Source organism: Nothobranchius furzeri, chromosome 17 (assembly GCF_043380555.1).
Source record: "Nothobranchius furzeri strain GRZ-AD chromosome 17, NfurGRZ-RIMD1, whole genome shotgun sequence".
Lineage (NCBI taxonomy): Eukaryota > Metazoa > Chordata > Actinopteri > Cyprinodontiformes > Nothobranchiidae > Nothobranchius > Nothobranchius furzeri.
Window position 1 is genome coordinate 28,417,100 of NC_091757.1, and position 16,517 is coordinate 28,433,616.

Below are 16,517 nucleotides of genomic sequence, written 5' to 3' on the forward strand. Positions count from 1 at the left end.
AGCAGAAAAAAGGAAAACAGAAAGTAGGCTTGGCTATTTTCCCAGAACTCAACTAATCTACACATCATCTCCTTCCCGTTTCCAGACGCTATTGATCAACCTCGGGCTTTACGTCACTATTGATAACTATGCCAGAACCAATCAAGTGTAGTTGCATCAAAAGTTGTTGCGGACGTGAAGGAGAAATATTCCTTTTCATCTTTTAATTTTCTAAAAACGCGTTTTTATTTTTCTGCTCCCGCAGGAAACAGAAAGATGTTGTCAAACACGCGGAAGGAGTCCTGCTTTAAGTGCGTTCGTTACTTTTGCTGAGAAAAAGCTCCAAAGCAGCGGCGGGACCGGTAAACGCTGTTTAACCGGGAATCCAGCCCACATATTTATTGCAGCCGCTGAAAAAAAGCTCCTCAATATCCCCCAAGATGGCCGCCGATGTAGGATCGATGTTTCAATATTGGAAGAAATTTGATCTACGGCGGCTCCAGGTTAGTGCTATTCTCACCTTTCTGCGCGTCTTTCAGCGGCGGCGTGTCCCCCCCGCGTCCCCGGCTGTGCGGGGACTGTTTTGGGGTGAAGCTGGACCTGGAACCCGCGCTGTTCGCATTGATAGTTATTGGAAATTGATCCGTGTTCTGCCTTTGTTCAGTTCAATCATTGATCGGCGGTGGAGCGACCGCGGAGCAGCGCAGGCTCAGTGCTAGCCTCACCGATCTGGGATCAGCACCGCGGACAGAGCCTCTGTCTACAGCCTCCCGGCTTCCGGCTCTTTATGGTCGCAGATCAGCTCCGCCGGAAACTTTTACCGCGCCTCCGAACCGCTCCTTGGACTCCGAACTTTTGGGTTTTCCCCGCAGCTTTAATGATTGAAGCGGCTCGTCTCCACGGCCGCCGCTACTGCGTCTCAGCCGGACTTTCCTCTGACCGCGTCTCGGAGCCAACTGCACGATGGGAAGTTTATTTGTGTTGATGAAAGTTTATTTTGTGTTCCGGGACGGCTGATTAAGAGCAGCGGATGCTTTGTGATTCTGACCTGCTGGACTGTTGGCAGCAATGTTAGATAATGTGGAGGATGTGGCAGGTGAGCAGCTTCTACCGCCGTTAACGGCATGCAGCCATGTCACCCTAACCCCGGCAGGCTGCGGCTCTGTGGACCGGGCTCCCCCTCCTCACCCCGTCCTCCCCTCGTTCCTCCCGGAGCCGCATAGCCGCTCCGCCGGGGTGAGGGGGGCTGTAATTGTATTCCCCGCTTATGTTTGTAAATCAGCGTCCGTCGGCGCAAGGGCACCGTCTCCACCATGAGACGGATGTTCTGTGACACGAGAAACGGCGGTCCGGTCCGGTGCTGTTCCTCCTCCCAGCTCCCTGCTTCCAGCCGCCGGACTCTCCTCTCCTCTCCTCTCCTCTCCTCTCCTCTCCTCTCCTCTCCTCTCCTCTCCTCTCCTCTCCTCTCTTGTTGTTGCGGCTTCAGCCTGTAATGCATTGTAAACATACAAGTTTATTATTATCCTTATAATAAAAATCAGCTGCAGCGGCTACACCTGCTCCTAGAGAAGCCAGAGTGTGGAGCTGTCATGTAGCGGACAACAATAATAATAATCAATGACGTGTTCCCATATGTAACTAGAATCAAGATGTATAACAGAATTAATTTGATTAACTTAAAATAGATTGAAAGTGACTTTGTGAATCATGTGGCTCTTTAAAAAAATGTCTACATTTTCCCACTAGAAACAATATTTATCTGCATGTTTATGCATAAAAATGGATGTGAACACCTTTAGTGGAAGCAGCTCCCATTGGCCCAGTAGCCTTTGTTTATTTTGGCTGCAGCATCACATGCAAGTGTTGGAAAAGATTGCCTGATTGTGAAATAATCAAGTCCTGTAAAGTGACTTTTAAAGTTGTTTTGGGCTGAATGGGACACTGGTGTGTCAGATCCAGCTGTTGAACCCTGTAGAGGAGAGTGTCTGAGCACACCTGTGAGCTGTTTATTTCAGCACTTCACTCTGGATTTGCTTTCTTGTTACAAGTTATGACAGCAGCGGACTGAGTGTGCGTGTTTGTGCTGGAGATTTGTGCCCCCGACTTGCACAGGATGAATAATTCACCTGCAGGCGGATGAAAAGAGGGCAGGGAAAGTGTGAAGCGCTGAGGTGGAGTGACCTTGGTTCCTGCTGGCTGCAGGTCGCCCGGCCGTTGCTGTGGTAATCATTCACACCAGCCAGATGGCATTTCCGTGGGCGAGCGTGAAAAGGACGGGTCAGGGTCTGTCCTGCCAGGCCCAGAGACAACTCACGGGCCAACAATGTACCTGAAGAGAGGGCATTTGAGCTGGAGAAAGACTTTGCTGTGAAAAAGGAGGGCCAAACCATGCTAACGTGGTTTGATCACTGTTACGGCTTTGATCAATCCTGCCAAACTTCAATTAACCACTTTTTTTATGAACTCAGACAAAGAATTCTAAAGATGATGTCAAAGCAGACTAAGTAAAAGAGCCTTGATTTTATTGACTTCCTAAATCTGTGGCTCCGTGCCTTTACAGCCATTATTATTATTATTATTATTAATAATGTTAATTTTTAACCATGTTGCAACACTGCGCTCAATATGGTGAAATAATGCTCTACTTGTTTGTTAACATCTCCCCAGCCCAGTCTCCAGCCCCTCTTTCCTGGATCTCGGCGGCAGTGTGTGGTTTTAGATCAGGAACTAACGCTTGTGATTGTACTATATTCAGCATGACTCAGTTGCTCTGGTGTCAGCTCTAATCCACACACACAGACAACAGCGTTGCCAAACAGTGAAATTGCTTTGCAGCCTGTGAGCCTGGCTGCCTCCACTGCCAGCCTGCTCTGTGTGCTGCTTGCCAGTAGCTTCTACACACACACACACACACACACACACACACACACACACACACACACACACACACACACACACACACACACGGACTCACATCTCAAATTGGCTGTGAAAATTGCGCTCCTTCATTCATGCTTTCATATATTTGTTTGCTGATATCGTTAATGTCACATGCATCAGTGTAATCTCATTTTGCTGCAGAGTGAGGGACTCCTGAGCGCCCGAGATCTTGTTTCATGTATTATAATGACTATAGTTTCATTCACGAGTTGTTAAAGATCAAGAAAGGATTTGAAGCTGAACACCTTGGCAGGAAGCTGCACATACACTGATATTTAAAAGCTGTGTATTGATTATCTTATTTAGAATTTACATGCAAACATTTACATATTTTTTGGGAGGTGCAATTCCAACTCCGGCTGCGAGGTGGCAGCAGATTTCACTGCCTTCATTCCGACAGAACAACGTGATCTTGTGATGGGAACCTGGATATAAAAACCATTTCATAATCTGCTTTGCCTTATGCCTGAATCACACACATGTTGTACTTCAACATAAAAGTAAGGTTGTGTGTTCTGACTGTGTCTGTCGTGTACTTTGAGATTTATTAGCTTGTAAAACTTCGTAATTAAAACAGCTACAAGTCAAACGTCACATATATGGCGTCACGCCAGAATGTCTTCTCCCCCAGCGTAGCTACTTACATCATGGTCAGATTTATGGGATGTTTCATGCTCTTTTGTCCTGAAAGAGGGATTAGAAGCTCGCTAAACTAATCTTCCCCTCTACTTCCTGTCTGGGTCGATGATGTCACTTTGTAGTCCTGGACTTATTTTCACACAAAACCTAAAACAACTTTGGCTGCCGTTCTTAAATAAGCGCTTTCTTGGCATCAGAATGCATCTTTAAAATTCACGGACATCATATGTGAAATCCATGGCACAAATCAAACGGGATTAGAAAATAGCGTTTTTGGCCCCGTTGACTTTGATTCATTTTTTTGTTCTTCGAGGGACCCATCCGGGTCGGGAAGTAGATGAGCATGACTCTTAAATTAGATGTGCTTTGGAAGCGTCTGGCCCGGGTTTTCCAGTTAAATTCAGTTTGAATAATTGCAAATATCGAATCATATACAGGTGCTGGCCAGTAAATTAGAATATCATCAAAAGGTTGAAAATATTTCAGTAATTCCATTCAAAACGTGAAACTTGTACATTATATTCATGTAATGCACACAGACCAATGTATTTCCAATGTTCATTACATTTAAATTTGATATTCATAAGTGACAACTAATGAAAACTCCAAATTTGGTATCTCAAAAAATTAGAATATTCTGAAAAGGCTGAATATAGAAGACACCTGCTGCCACTCTAATCAGCTGATTTACTCAAAACACCTGCAAAGGCCTTTAAAAGGTCCCTCAGTCTTGTTTTGAAGGCACCACAATCATGGGGAAGACTTCTGACTTAACAGCTGTCCAAAAGACAATCATTGACACCTTGCACAAGGAGGGCAAGACACAAAAGGTGATTGCTAAAGAAGCTGGCTGTTCGCAGAGCTCTGTGTCCAAGCACATTAACAGACAGGCGAAGGGACGGAAAAAATGTGGTAGAAAAAAGTGTACAAGCTCTAGGGATAACCGCACCCTGCAGAGAATTGTGATGACAAACCCATTCAAAAATGTGGGGGAGATCCACAAAGAGTGGACTGCAGCTGGAGTCAGCGCTTCAAGAACCACCACGAGGAGACTCATGAAAGACATGGGATTCAGGTGTCGCATTCCGTGTGTCAAGCCACTCTTGAACATGAAACAGCGCAAGAAGCGTCTCGCCTGGGCCAAGGACAAAAAGGACTGGACTGATGCTGAGTGGTCCAAAGTTATGTTTTCTGATGAAAGCAAGTTCTGCATTTCCTTTGGAAATCAAGGACCCAGAGTCTAGAGGAAGAGCGGAGAAGCACAGAATCCACGTTGCATGAGGTCCAGTGTGAAGTTTCCACCGTCAGTGATGGTGTGGGGTGCCATGTCATCTGCTGGTGTTGGCCCACTCTGTTTCCTGAGGTCCAGGGTCAATGCAGCCGTCTACCAGGAAGTTTTAGAGCACTTCATGCTTCCTGCTGCTGACCATCTTTATGGGGATGCAGACTTCACCTTTCAACAGGACTTGGCACCTGCACACAGTGCCAAAACCACCAGCACCTGGTTCAAGGACCATGGTATCCCTGTCCTTGATTGGCCAGCAAACTCGCCTGACCTTAACCCCATAGAAAATCTATGGGGTATTGTGAAGCGGAGGATGCAATACGCTAGACCCAACAATGCAGAGGAGCTGAAGACGACTATCAGAGCAACCTGGGCTCTCATAACACCTGAGCAGTGCCACAGACTGATCGAGTCCATGCCACGCCGCATTACTGCAGTTATTGAGGCAAAAGGAGCCCCGACTAAGTATTGAGTGCTATACATGCACATTCTTTTCATGTTCATTCTTTTCAGTTGGCCAACATTAGAGAAACAAACATTTTTTCATTAGCCTTTAGAATATTCTAATTTTCTGAGATACCAGATTTGATGTTTTCATTGGTTGTCACCTATAAATATCAAAATTAAACGTAATAAACATCGGAAATACATTGGTCTGTGTGCATTGCATGAATATAATGTACAAGTTTCACGTTTTGAATGGAATTACTGAAATATTTTCAACCTTTTGATGATATTCTAATTTACTGGCCAGCACCTGTATGGTATATTTTTTGGGCACATGACATCAGTAATGCAGTGTTGTGGGGGTGTTTGAAGCACAGAAGCAAAGTGTGGGGGCTTTTCCACAGTGAAGAAAGTAGGGATGTCCCGTTCCAATAACGATATCGGCCCAAAAACACTTTATCTGATTATATCGGTCGGCATCAAAAATCTCCGATATAAGCAATCCGTTAAGGGTTAACATTTTTGCAGCCAATGGTTGAGAAAAAAATAGTCATTTTTTTCATATTTACTGTTATTGGCTCTTGTTCTCCAATTGAGTAATATCACATGCTCAAGCCTTTCACACATTCCACACTATGAAACAGGTAAAAGTGTGTATGATTCGTGCTGATATCATATCAGATTTATATCGGTATCAGTTAATACTGAAGGCTGCGATATCGGTATCGGAAATGAAAAAGTTGTACTGGGACATCCCTAGTTGAAAGAGTTGAGAATTATAATTTATACAACATCGTAGGGCTGGGCAATAAATAAAAAAATTTATCATTATCGAAATTTTTGTCTCTTATCGAGATAATTTTTCCCATGTCAATAAATCTGATGATAAAAAATTAAAATATGTGTGAAGGTTGGCAACGTTCATGTCCCTTTAAGAAGCTGTACCACCTTGAGTAACGGAAAAATGTGACTCAAGGTAATATATGTGACAGCCCCATCTAGTGGACAATGCCGGTAGTTATCATCCATTTATTGTTATCGAGGTGAAATCCTCAATATATCGTGATATTGATTTTAGGCCATATTGCCCAGCCCTACAACATCAGTAATTATTGGCTATCAGCTGCCGTATAATAAATATCGGCCAATATCAGCATAAAAATGCAGGTCTTTTAATGACACAACGCCTACGTACCAAACACATTTTATACATCAAAGGCTTCAGCTACTTCTCTCTCTGACAAATAACAGATCTGAGGTAAAGTTTTTGAGATATTTTCGTTTATTTGGCTCAGCTTGTGAAGTAGGAATTTACCCCGAGTAGTGAACGTACGCTGTCCTCACAGCATGTAGCTAACCGCTAACAAGAGCCACTAAAACAGGAGAATCTTCACTCAAGGCTTGTTTTTCATATCTGACATTTTTATAAGTGTAACTATAATATACAGATAAATACAAACATTACTAACTGATAAACACATTTTATCATCTCCTTTAGGGAGACAGAGATTCAGCTGCTGTTGGAGACAGATAAACACGGCACTTTTCCTGTTACTTAGATTGAAGAAGTTATTTTGCACAGAAAATGTTTAAAATGTAAGCGTGAGAGGAGCAATGTGACGTTAGTAACCTAAATGTTGTAGTTTTTCTGTTTGTATGAGAGAACCCAGCATGTAGCAGTATCAATTTATATGGGTAAGGAATATTAGGAGTCAGACAATACTGGGATATCGGTAAAAAAGCCAGTATCCCTATAATGTGTCCTTTGTTGTCAGCTCTTTGGTAGCTCTGGTGTTTAAATCTACCTGAACCCTTCCTGTGGTGCAGGCGCGCGCCGTCACCAGTGTTTCAGCTCGTCCCTCTCCTCGTTTGACCGAGACTACAATGCCGGTGATGAAGACTGGAGGTGTTAACGCGACTATCTGGGGCAAATTGAGATGTGAAATCCAGGAGCGATAGCTGAAAAGCATGAAACAGGAGGAACAGTAGAGAGTGAGAGGAGTGAAAGAGACTTTAGCACTAAGCTGTTTAAACTCTGGGTGTAGCATTAGTGCTAGACTTCAAAGCAGATGTTTGGCGTTGGAAGCAGAATGACAAATGGGTTTAGAGACAGCCACGTTGAGCATTCTCACAGGAAAACTAGGCTTGTCGTTAATGTCAGCTTAATCACTTTGACCTTCCTTCAGCTAGATTTCCATACCTATCCAGTCGCCTCGCTGTTCTAGTGGTCCTACGAGTTGCTGCTGGAGTGAAATGACTCTTCTGCAGTTGTCGCTCCAAAATATTCTTAAAGATCAAACGAGAAAAACTAAATGATTTATTCTCCTTTAAATCTACTTTCCAGAGGATTTTTGTATCATGATCCAGTCCAGTTGTTTCTCCTTTAGGGTTGGTAGCTCTAAAACATCCCAGCTGCTGCAGGTTTCCTACCAACCTGAACAATCACACGTGTCTATCTGTAGTTTTCCAAACATGTGCAGTTGTCTTAGGTCAACTCATCGCATTTCTTCCTGGGAGAGTGATAAATTCAGCAGATGGTGGTTTTATTTAGCTCTATAGACAAGAATGCAGCTGGTCCAGACTCCTAACCGGTCCCAAAAAGGGAGACGGCATCTCTGCTGGGGTTCTGGTAAATATAGAGGAGATGTCAAATGTTTAGTGTTTGTTCTTCAAGCTTTGCACGTTCTGGCCCCAGAATCCATGTCAGAACGTCTCTAAGCCTCCGAAACGCAGATGAAGACGTTTTTCTTCTTTGGCTTTTGACTGTATGGAGCTGTCATTTTAAATATACTTACTTTCTTTTTGTGTCTTTTATTTTGGCTGTTTTGAGTCTTTTTCTGTTTCAGTTGATTTAGAATTCTCTTTAATATTTAAGCGTTTCTCTGGTTGGTTGTTTTTTAATCTTTCTAAGTTGAGTAGATTTGATAGATTTTACATCTAGCAGCACTTCACAGTTTCAACATTACAGGTGAATCTGGTGCAAAAGTCCATTCATGTCAGTAGTCCAGCTCAGACCGAGAGACCATCTAAAGGCTCAGGAACCCTCTGCAGGTGTTCTGGATTCACTAGCTGATCAGAGTTTACAATATTAAACCTTTTCATAATCTTCTGATTGTCTGAGATTTTGGGGTTTTCATCAGCTGTGAGCCTCAATCATCACAATTAAAACAAGTAAAGGCTAAACGATCCGGATTTGCATGGAATTAGTCCGTCTCATTTTTTTAGTTTCACCTTTTTAAATGTGTGGTTCACTGAAAAAAACATTTTAATTATTATTTCTGATTATAATTAGTCACTCTGAGTTTTTCATGCAGTCTTAACATGAAAATGGTCTCCTACATCGATCTCCTGCGTTAGCTTCTAATAGAAAATAGGCAACGAATCTCTAGGAGTAGAAAATCCTGACAGATCTACGTCACACTGTCACCTAACATTCATGGACTCACCCATCTTGGCTCACGACGGGGAAGGCTTCGGTTGGTTTAGCGTTCAGATTCAGCAGAGAATGCCTCTGCTAGCAGAAGCTAACCGTTAGCATTAGCAACTCTGCCTCACAGCAGACCTTGTGTTATTGGTGGAAATAAAACATCAACGTAGCTTAGCAAACCGAGTCAGTGGTAGAGTCGCCTTACTGTTATCCAATCAGAGGGGAGATGTCCAAATATCAGGAAATAGGACTCAAAATCCCGCCGTGTCAAACTTTCCACTGATGTAGCAGACAGACGTTTCTGGCCTTTTTTGCCCTGAGTACGGCTTGCAAGGCATTCGTTCCCACCAGAGACCACTGCAAATGTAGTGATTAAATGAGTTTCCCACACCTTTAAGTTGGATTACTGACATAAATGAACTTTTGCACCATATTCTATTTTTTCCAGATTCACCTGTAGTGTGTAGATAAGGAGCTCCGAGTTACAGCGTAGTATTTAAATTGGGCACATTTTCACCCAAACCAACAGAGATTCTCTACATTTTTAAAGAAACATCTTTAACAGGCCAGGTTAGACCCATTCTGATGAAACTAACCAAGCTAGCTGTTGAGAGGAGAGATCCTCCCAAAAAGACGCTGGTTTGGACCATAATGGACGAGGCCTGCTCGCAGGTATTTCCCCCTTCAGGGCACTTTTTCCCACTTTCCTCTCTCTGTTGGTAGCTCAGTGACAGACCGGCAGCAGCAGCAGCTTTGTTCACGATCCGGAAACAAATCCAGCAGATTTCACTGCAGCTAGTTGGTACCAAACAGAGCAATCCTCTGGACCAAACTCAGCTAGAGGTAAGTGAGTTTCTAAATGTTTTTCTGCTATGAGGGATGGTATATTTTGCTCTGGCGTAGCACCGTGCGAGGGAGAAAAAAAGCAGCACTTCCAGGGTTTTAACAGGAATGCCCCCCTGATAGTTGACAGTGCTTCATAGCAAGAGATGCCAGATTCTTCATAGCACTGTGTTCTCCATTCTGCTGCCCCAAGGCCGGAGCAATTGCTTTGCAGGAGTAAATAACCAGCTTTAACAAAACTTCAGGGACACATTAGAGAGCCGGAGGATGGCGCCGTGGCGGTAGAGCGGCTTCTTCCTCCCTCACAGCGAGGCAGGTGGAAGTATCAGGAGGAGAATGGTAATGGGTATGAAGCTGTGTCCTCTCTGCCCGCTGACAGCCAGTCCCCTGCCCAGTGAGTCCATATTGAGCTGCGCTTCTCCTCTGCAGCCTTGGCTTTATTTGTTTTGACTGTCTGACGCCACAGCAGACGTATTGAACGCACCGGTCTTTTCCTGTTCATTTACCCTGAATCCTGCAGCCGGCCTCATACCTCCGCTCTACTCACTGGCACACAACACAGAGACACTCCTGTTGTGTGACCTTGTTTTATTCATTCATTCATTCATTTAGGTCTCTTTTATGTCATAATGAAGTTGTGTGTCCTGATCTGCTCCAGATGCACTTTGGTCAGCTCTGCTGTTGTTCTGATGTGAGCTTTATATGTGAAGTATGTGAGATTGTCCATTTTGTCCTTCGTGATAAAAACAAAAGCCAAACTATTTTTGTTTTCTGCCCCCAAATGTGCGAGTGCCAGCCTTGTGCAGGCGGCGTGTTCTGGCTGTCATAAGAGGTTTCCAAGGTGGAAATGCTCATGAGATCAATGCCTCACTAACCTTCTCCAGGCGGTCTTTGGGGACATCCGCTGCTTTCATTATGTGCCACTGCTCTCCGTGTGTTTACTAGACAAGAGGAATATAGCAGTCGTGTGCATGTTGCTGATTTGTAAGGCCCATTTGTCCTCATTTAAGTTGCAAGAGAGAAGACCCGGGAAACAGGGCCTCTTGGTGGTCTTTTGAGTATTAAACCAGCACTTGTTATTACTAAGCAGATATGCTCGTATTTATCAAAATAATATGAAAGTGTGTTACAGCAGGAGCAGATGGATCAGGGTAGCACACACACACACACACACACACACACACACACACACACACACACACACACACACACACACACACACACACACACACACACACACACACACACACACACACACACACACACACACACACACACACACACACACACACACACACACACACACACACACACACACACACAGTTAATTACTCTCTTATTCATCCCCGACAAAGGGAGGGGAAGGAATCCGGCTTCTTTACCAGGAAGGTGTAAACTGGGACCCCAAGGCAGGCGAGTGGCTACGAGAGCTACAGTTTATCATTTTTAATGGAGAGGTGCAGGAAGTGGAGACGCGGAGCTGGGGGGTTTGATTTACCTGTGGGGGGGTGGGGAAAAGACCAAGTCCGTCTCCCTGTCCTCACCTCTGGGTTGCAGAGTGGAATCAGAACCCACCCTCACTCTTCAAACATACCAAAGCACATTTATCTGCTCCTCTCGGGGGAAATAAGGCAGGAGAATGTACCCGACCATAGGATTCTGACAGAAAACGCTGTCCTATATGTTTATGTATTTATTCCCCAGAATAATTGTGATCATTTAAATATGCTGCAACCCTCCAGGGTCAGCGGCCTGCCTCCTGCTCCTCCCGTTTGTTCCGTTTTGCCCTGAACGCCCCGTGATGTCACACCTCTGTTGTCACCTGTTCATTTGCTTTGCTAGAGGAGGGCATCGGGGTATTGATTAGAGTCTGCTACTGTGTTAACACCGCTCTGCTGGGGTGTAATATAGAGGCCTTGAGGCTGCTCTGTCTGTGCGTTCAGTCTCACGAGTGCTCTCCGGACCTTGTAATCTTAATTAAAAATGCAACTTTTGATGGCATCAGGGTCTCTGTTTTTGAACTCAAATGTGTTCACACACTCTCACCCTCTCAGCTGAGAGGAAAGGGGAACATTTCAAACAATAACAGAAACAAAAGTGAAGAACAAAGAAGGGACTGGATTCCCTCCTCCTGCTGCATTCCCACTATAGTTTTTCCCTCTTTTTTTTCCAGATGAATTTTACATTTCCCTCCCCTCCCCGCTGCATCTCTCCCTCTTTCTTGCTCTCACATCTCGGCGGTTTTCCCCAGACAGGTTCCACAGTGTTTTAGAGGGGATGGATTTAATTGCTCTGTGGGGATTGGTTGGTTGTGCCGGGCTCGGCTGTTTAATTAGTGTACCCTGCCGGGATTGGTTTAATGCTTCATGATCTTGAAATTGTCTGATTGCTCAGCCCTCTGGGGACTCTCCCTGCCCACGTAGGACAGCAGGTTTAGCTAAACATTGCTCCAGGCTTTTGCTGTATGCGGCGGGCTGAAAATATGCCTAAAGAAGTGGAGTTTGGCCGAGCTGGGGTCAGCTAATGTGACATCCAAGGGGCTGTGCGTGCAAACTGGACATTCTTCTTTTTTTTTCCCACTTGATTGCTTGACCGTTGGAGACCTGTGAAGACTTCTGCATGCAACATCTAATCCGACTGACAATGATCAGCTTGAATAAATTAAAACTATTTAGTCGGCATACTGTATTTAACCAAGCATTTGCATGTTAGCTGCATGGTAATGGGCTCTTCTTGTGGTGCTCAGATATTTTCTGAATGAATTTTATTAATTGAGGGATTTCCATTTGCTGACCTTTTTAGTCTCTGCAGCTTCCATGCCAGGATCATCTAGCAGAGATTACTGAATCATGTGACTGATCTCCTTGAGGGAGCGCTGAAGAGGAAATTACATTTGTGTGAATGGGTGTTGGGTGTGTCAGTGTCCCCTCATAGCCTGCTGCAGGACGGCCTTGGGTTGGTGCAGCCACAGCAGTAACGAGATGGCGGAACAGTGAGAAGCTCCAGTCGTGGTGGTGCAGCCTGCTTCGTATGAAGCCCAGTCACGCTGAAGCCCACTCACTCAAAGTGCTTTAATCTCTAGTGGAGCATAATGAGAACTCCTTCGTCCACCTTTCTGTCTTTTGTTTGTTCTCACAGAGAACGACGGCCAGTGTTGGAAAACAGTGATGCTTCCTCACCTTGCTGTTGTTGATCAGTTCATCCCTGCTGCACCCTGCGGTGGGAGGGCCAACATCCCAGTCACCAAGCCCATGCACATGGTCCCTGAGGTGAGACCACATGGCAACAAAGTCCCTCCCAAATGAGAGTTGCTTCCCGAGGTTCCTCTCCCGTCTCTCTGGGGGGGATGGCCTGATTACAGAGTGACTGTCTTCCCGTTGAGGGCCTCTCCAGCTGTAGGGATTGTTTGTGCCAAGATGATGAGGAGCTGTGAGTTATCGGAGTTGGGTCGTGCAGACAAGTCCTTAGTCTCTCTATGTTGGCACTTTTAATCCAATTGTAGTTTAGTGCTCTTCATTTTCATTTAGCTGGTTCTGGTTACAGAATGGGACCCTTCTGGTGTTTTTACAGGGGGAACCTCAGGTGGGTCAGACCAAAGTCAACAGCCCTGGTGTTTCATAAATGAGCTTCTAGACTTGATACTGCAGGGTTGGTTTCCTTCTGAAAGAAAGAAAATATTGTTGCACCCCCACCCCTCTGCTTTCGGGCAGGGCGTGAGTTCAGCGTCCGTCTAGACATGCAGCATCATTAACCTGCCACGACCTTGGTCCCTGATGAATTCCCTCATGTCCCCTGCAGCCTAGTGTTTCCAGCCCTACTCCCGTCCGCTGGGAAACGGGGCTCCTCTGCACTGGCCATTACAGCCACCAGCTTCTGCACTGGCGGACATTAACAGGCCAAGTGGCAAGAGTCTCTCTCAGCCTGCTGAATAATTCAGGCCGTCTGGGCTATGTCTAGTCCCGGGGCGCAGGGGGATGTGAAGTGAGGGACCGGGTGCAGGGGGCTGCACGGGGGTGCAGGGGTTAATGGCAGGTCTGCCTCAGTGTCAGCAGCTGCTCGCACCCCCGTTCCAAACTCACAACATACGCACACAACCCCACCTCACGTACGAAAGAATCCTATTCAGCTGATTAGATTTTTCAAAATGGATCAATTTTTAATCAGCGGAGCATCTGACTATGATCAATACTTTTGTCGCTGGGAAGACCGTTGCTGGACAGCCGTCTTTATTTACAGGAATGTTTGTTTTTTGTACTGTATGCAGACGAGGAGGCTGTAAACGGCCATCCCGGGTCACTGCACCACTGCAGTCCCCGGCCTGTCCGGACACCGTCGGCCCGCCGCGGCTGCAGCACATCCGTCACTCTGACCAGGCACGTCGGACAGTCAGTTGTGAGGAGTTATTCTCAAAGGCAAATTAGTCTTTTGTCTGTTTTTCATGGGTGAATGTGGGTCCGTCCAAAGAAGCATCCGTTAGCCGTTTACATCTGCACAAGTCGGCGTGAGGAGCCGGATGTAAGACGGCTATCAGAATTAAGTTAGACTGTGGGGAGACCCTAACATGTTAAATAATGAGGAGCCCATAAACCCAATGTTGATAACCTCTCTACTGCTGATGATGTCTAGTTATGGTTCAGTGTGTTGGCTGAGTTTAGGAGGAGATAATCCGTCTGCTCCTCGTTTAAAGACATCTGCTTTTTAAACTCCCGAACATCCCGGCTTGGATCGCAACAAGAACGGTGTGCAGCCTGGTCAGCCTTTGGTTTGCTGGTGACATTTTATGAAATATGAATGCAATTATGTTTTGTGGGCCATTGTGGAAAGTCTCTTCACGTTGTCCATACCTGACAGCTCAAACCAAACAGAAACCTTCTCTGGTGTAAGTCCTCAGAAGCCATGCAAGTTTGAGTTTGCAGTTTGCAGCGCTGAAGGTATGGAATGATATTTACAGAAATTGCTCATACAGCATCCTTTTCAACAGCAAAATGTTTTAGTAAACAAGGTCAAATGGTGCAATGCAGTCTAAAATCAATAAGCTTCCCTCCTGCTGGGGTTAAATCAATTAATCAAAGGTAAAAAAATAAAGATTAATCTATATTAGGACAGTGAAAACACTTTTGAAAATACCAGTTTGCAATGTACTTTACTCTTCATCAACCATCTGCAGCATTTACAGGAGAAAATAGGACTGAAGTAGAATTATAATGTTTCAAATCATCATAATGAAAAACACTGACCTGCTCTAACTGGTTTACGGAAAGAAACCAGTAAATGAGGAGTCTGGCCCAGAATGAAGGAATGCGTAAAACCCCTTTAACGTCGGTTTTAATCTAAGACCATCTCCTGTGGATAAATTGAGTTTTAGCCATTTTGGCACATTATATAAACGACGTTGTGCACACCTTAGTGCAGGGTCTGAGGTTAGCAGTGGGAGTGTGTGTGAATATCTCTCAGCTAAAACTACATTGAAGTCTGGTTCCACATCTGTAAAACTGAACGAGTTAGAGACATTTCTGAGTTTGCTCATGTCACTTAGCTGTGGCAGCCATTTTTAATTGATATACATCCAATAATTACTGGAGTTTCATTATAATTTATCTGGAGGTTCGCAGACTTTTTTTCCAACAGTCAGTCAAACACTTTCACCAGTCATACTTTTAGATGAATTTTAAGAAACGAGGAATGTTTATGCTAGGGATGTAAGTTAAACGGAATCAAGATTTCATTTATTACGATGTAAATATATTTTTAACTGAGATGCAACATGCAAACATTTCTTTTGTATGGTGCAATTTAAACTCCGACTGCTAGGTGGCATCAGATTTTACCGTCTGCTTTCTGATAGAACAACAAGATTGTGTAACACTGGATGTGTCTTAGAGGCGTCGGAGTTTTCCAGTTAAACTCCAAATAACTGCAGATATCATCTGGATTCAAGTATCGCAATTCATATTATAGATGCTGCACAAAACAATCATTATAAAGTATCCTCTGACGTGTGGAGGTCTACCTCCTGATAGTTGCTCACACACTAATGCTGCGCTAAAGAACATACCAATATAACACCAGTTCAATGTGCAATTCTCTTTACCGAGTGTGTTCTTGATGCAGGTTAGCATACCAGCATAATCAATCAATCGATCGATCGTCCGTCCGTCCGTCCGTTTGGGTTAACTAGATGTGTCACAATCACATGTGGCCCTGATGATATTAAAACATTGATGTGATGAGCACTTCCTTGAATGCCTTGGAAGTGACTTAGGCTCCCTATGGGTCAATGCTCTAGGCTCGCGTACATGATTCGTCTAACTGTAGGTCAGGGGAGGGACTTAGGAGAAATATAAATGAGAAAAGATTACCTTCTTCATATCGTAGAACAGGGCCCGATAGTCACATTTAAACCTTTTAAAGCTACTTTTTTAAATTTTAAACGATGTACCTCAGCTTTAATTTAGCATAAAAAAATCAAAGAATGCAGAAAGTGTATCTGCACCAACAGATACTTCTGCTTTTTTGGGTTGTCTGTTAGTTGGTTTGCTGTTTTTAGTAAACAGGTAGCGGCAGTAGGGCCGGCATCTTATATTTTATATCGAGTATTCTTTTAAAATAATTCATCAAAGAAAAAAATCAGCAGAATGAATGTTTTTTTATTTAATTCTGAGTTAAACCTCATTCTAAATTACATCTATTTGTACCCTTTCTGCCTTTCATTCACCATGCCCCAGCTTCTGTTTCACAATGGATAAACATGGGGAATATCAAAATGGGATGGTGTAACTTGTAAGTAACTCTTTTGCAGAGCTTAGGCTCGACATAAAAGACCCCATACTCCAGCTAATCTTCCCTCTTTACATCAAAGTTGTGCAAAAAAGAAGCAGTGCTTTCACTATAGTTGTTTTTTTCACGATTGGCAATGTTTTGAATCTCTGCTGCTGTGCCCCTGATGTTTTCCTTTTA

The 16,517-nt window shown here is 44.3% G+C and overlaps 1 protein-coding gene across 2 annotated transcripts in view; it reads left to right on the top strand.

Annotated features, from left to right (window-relative positions):
- cux2b (cut-like homeobox 2b) overlaps positions 1-16,517 on the top strand; it is a 105,819-nt gene continuing 89,302 nt past the window's right edge. The window contains exon 1 of one of the 2 annotated variants that reach the window (XM_070546368.1): positions 1-482. In XM_070546368.1, coding sequence (XP_070402469.1) covers positions 420-482 — 63 coding nt within the window. In that variant the 5' untranslated portion in view covers positions 1-419. Of the gene's footprint in view, positions 483-507; positions 1,076-16,517 lie in introns of those variants that run through there. The other variant, XM_070546369.1, reaches the window with a different exon arrangement.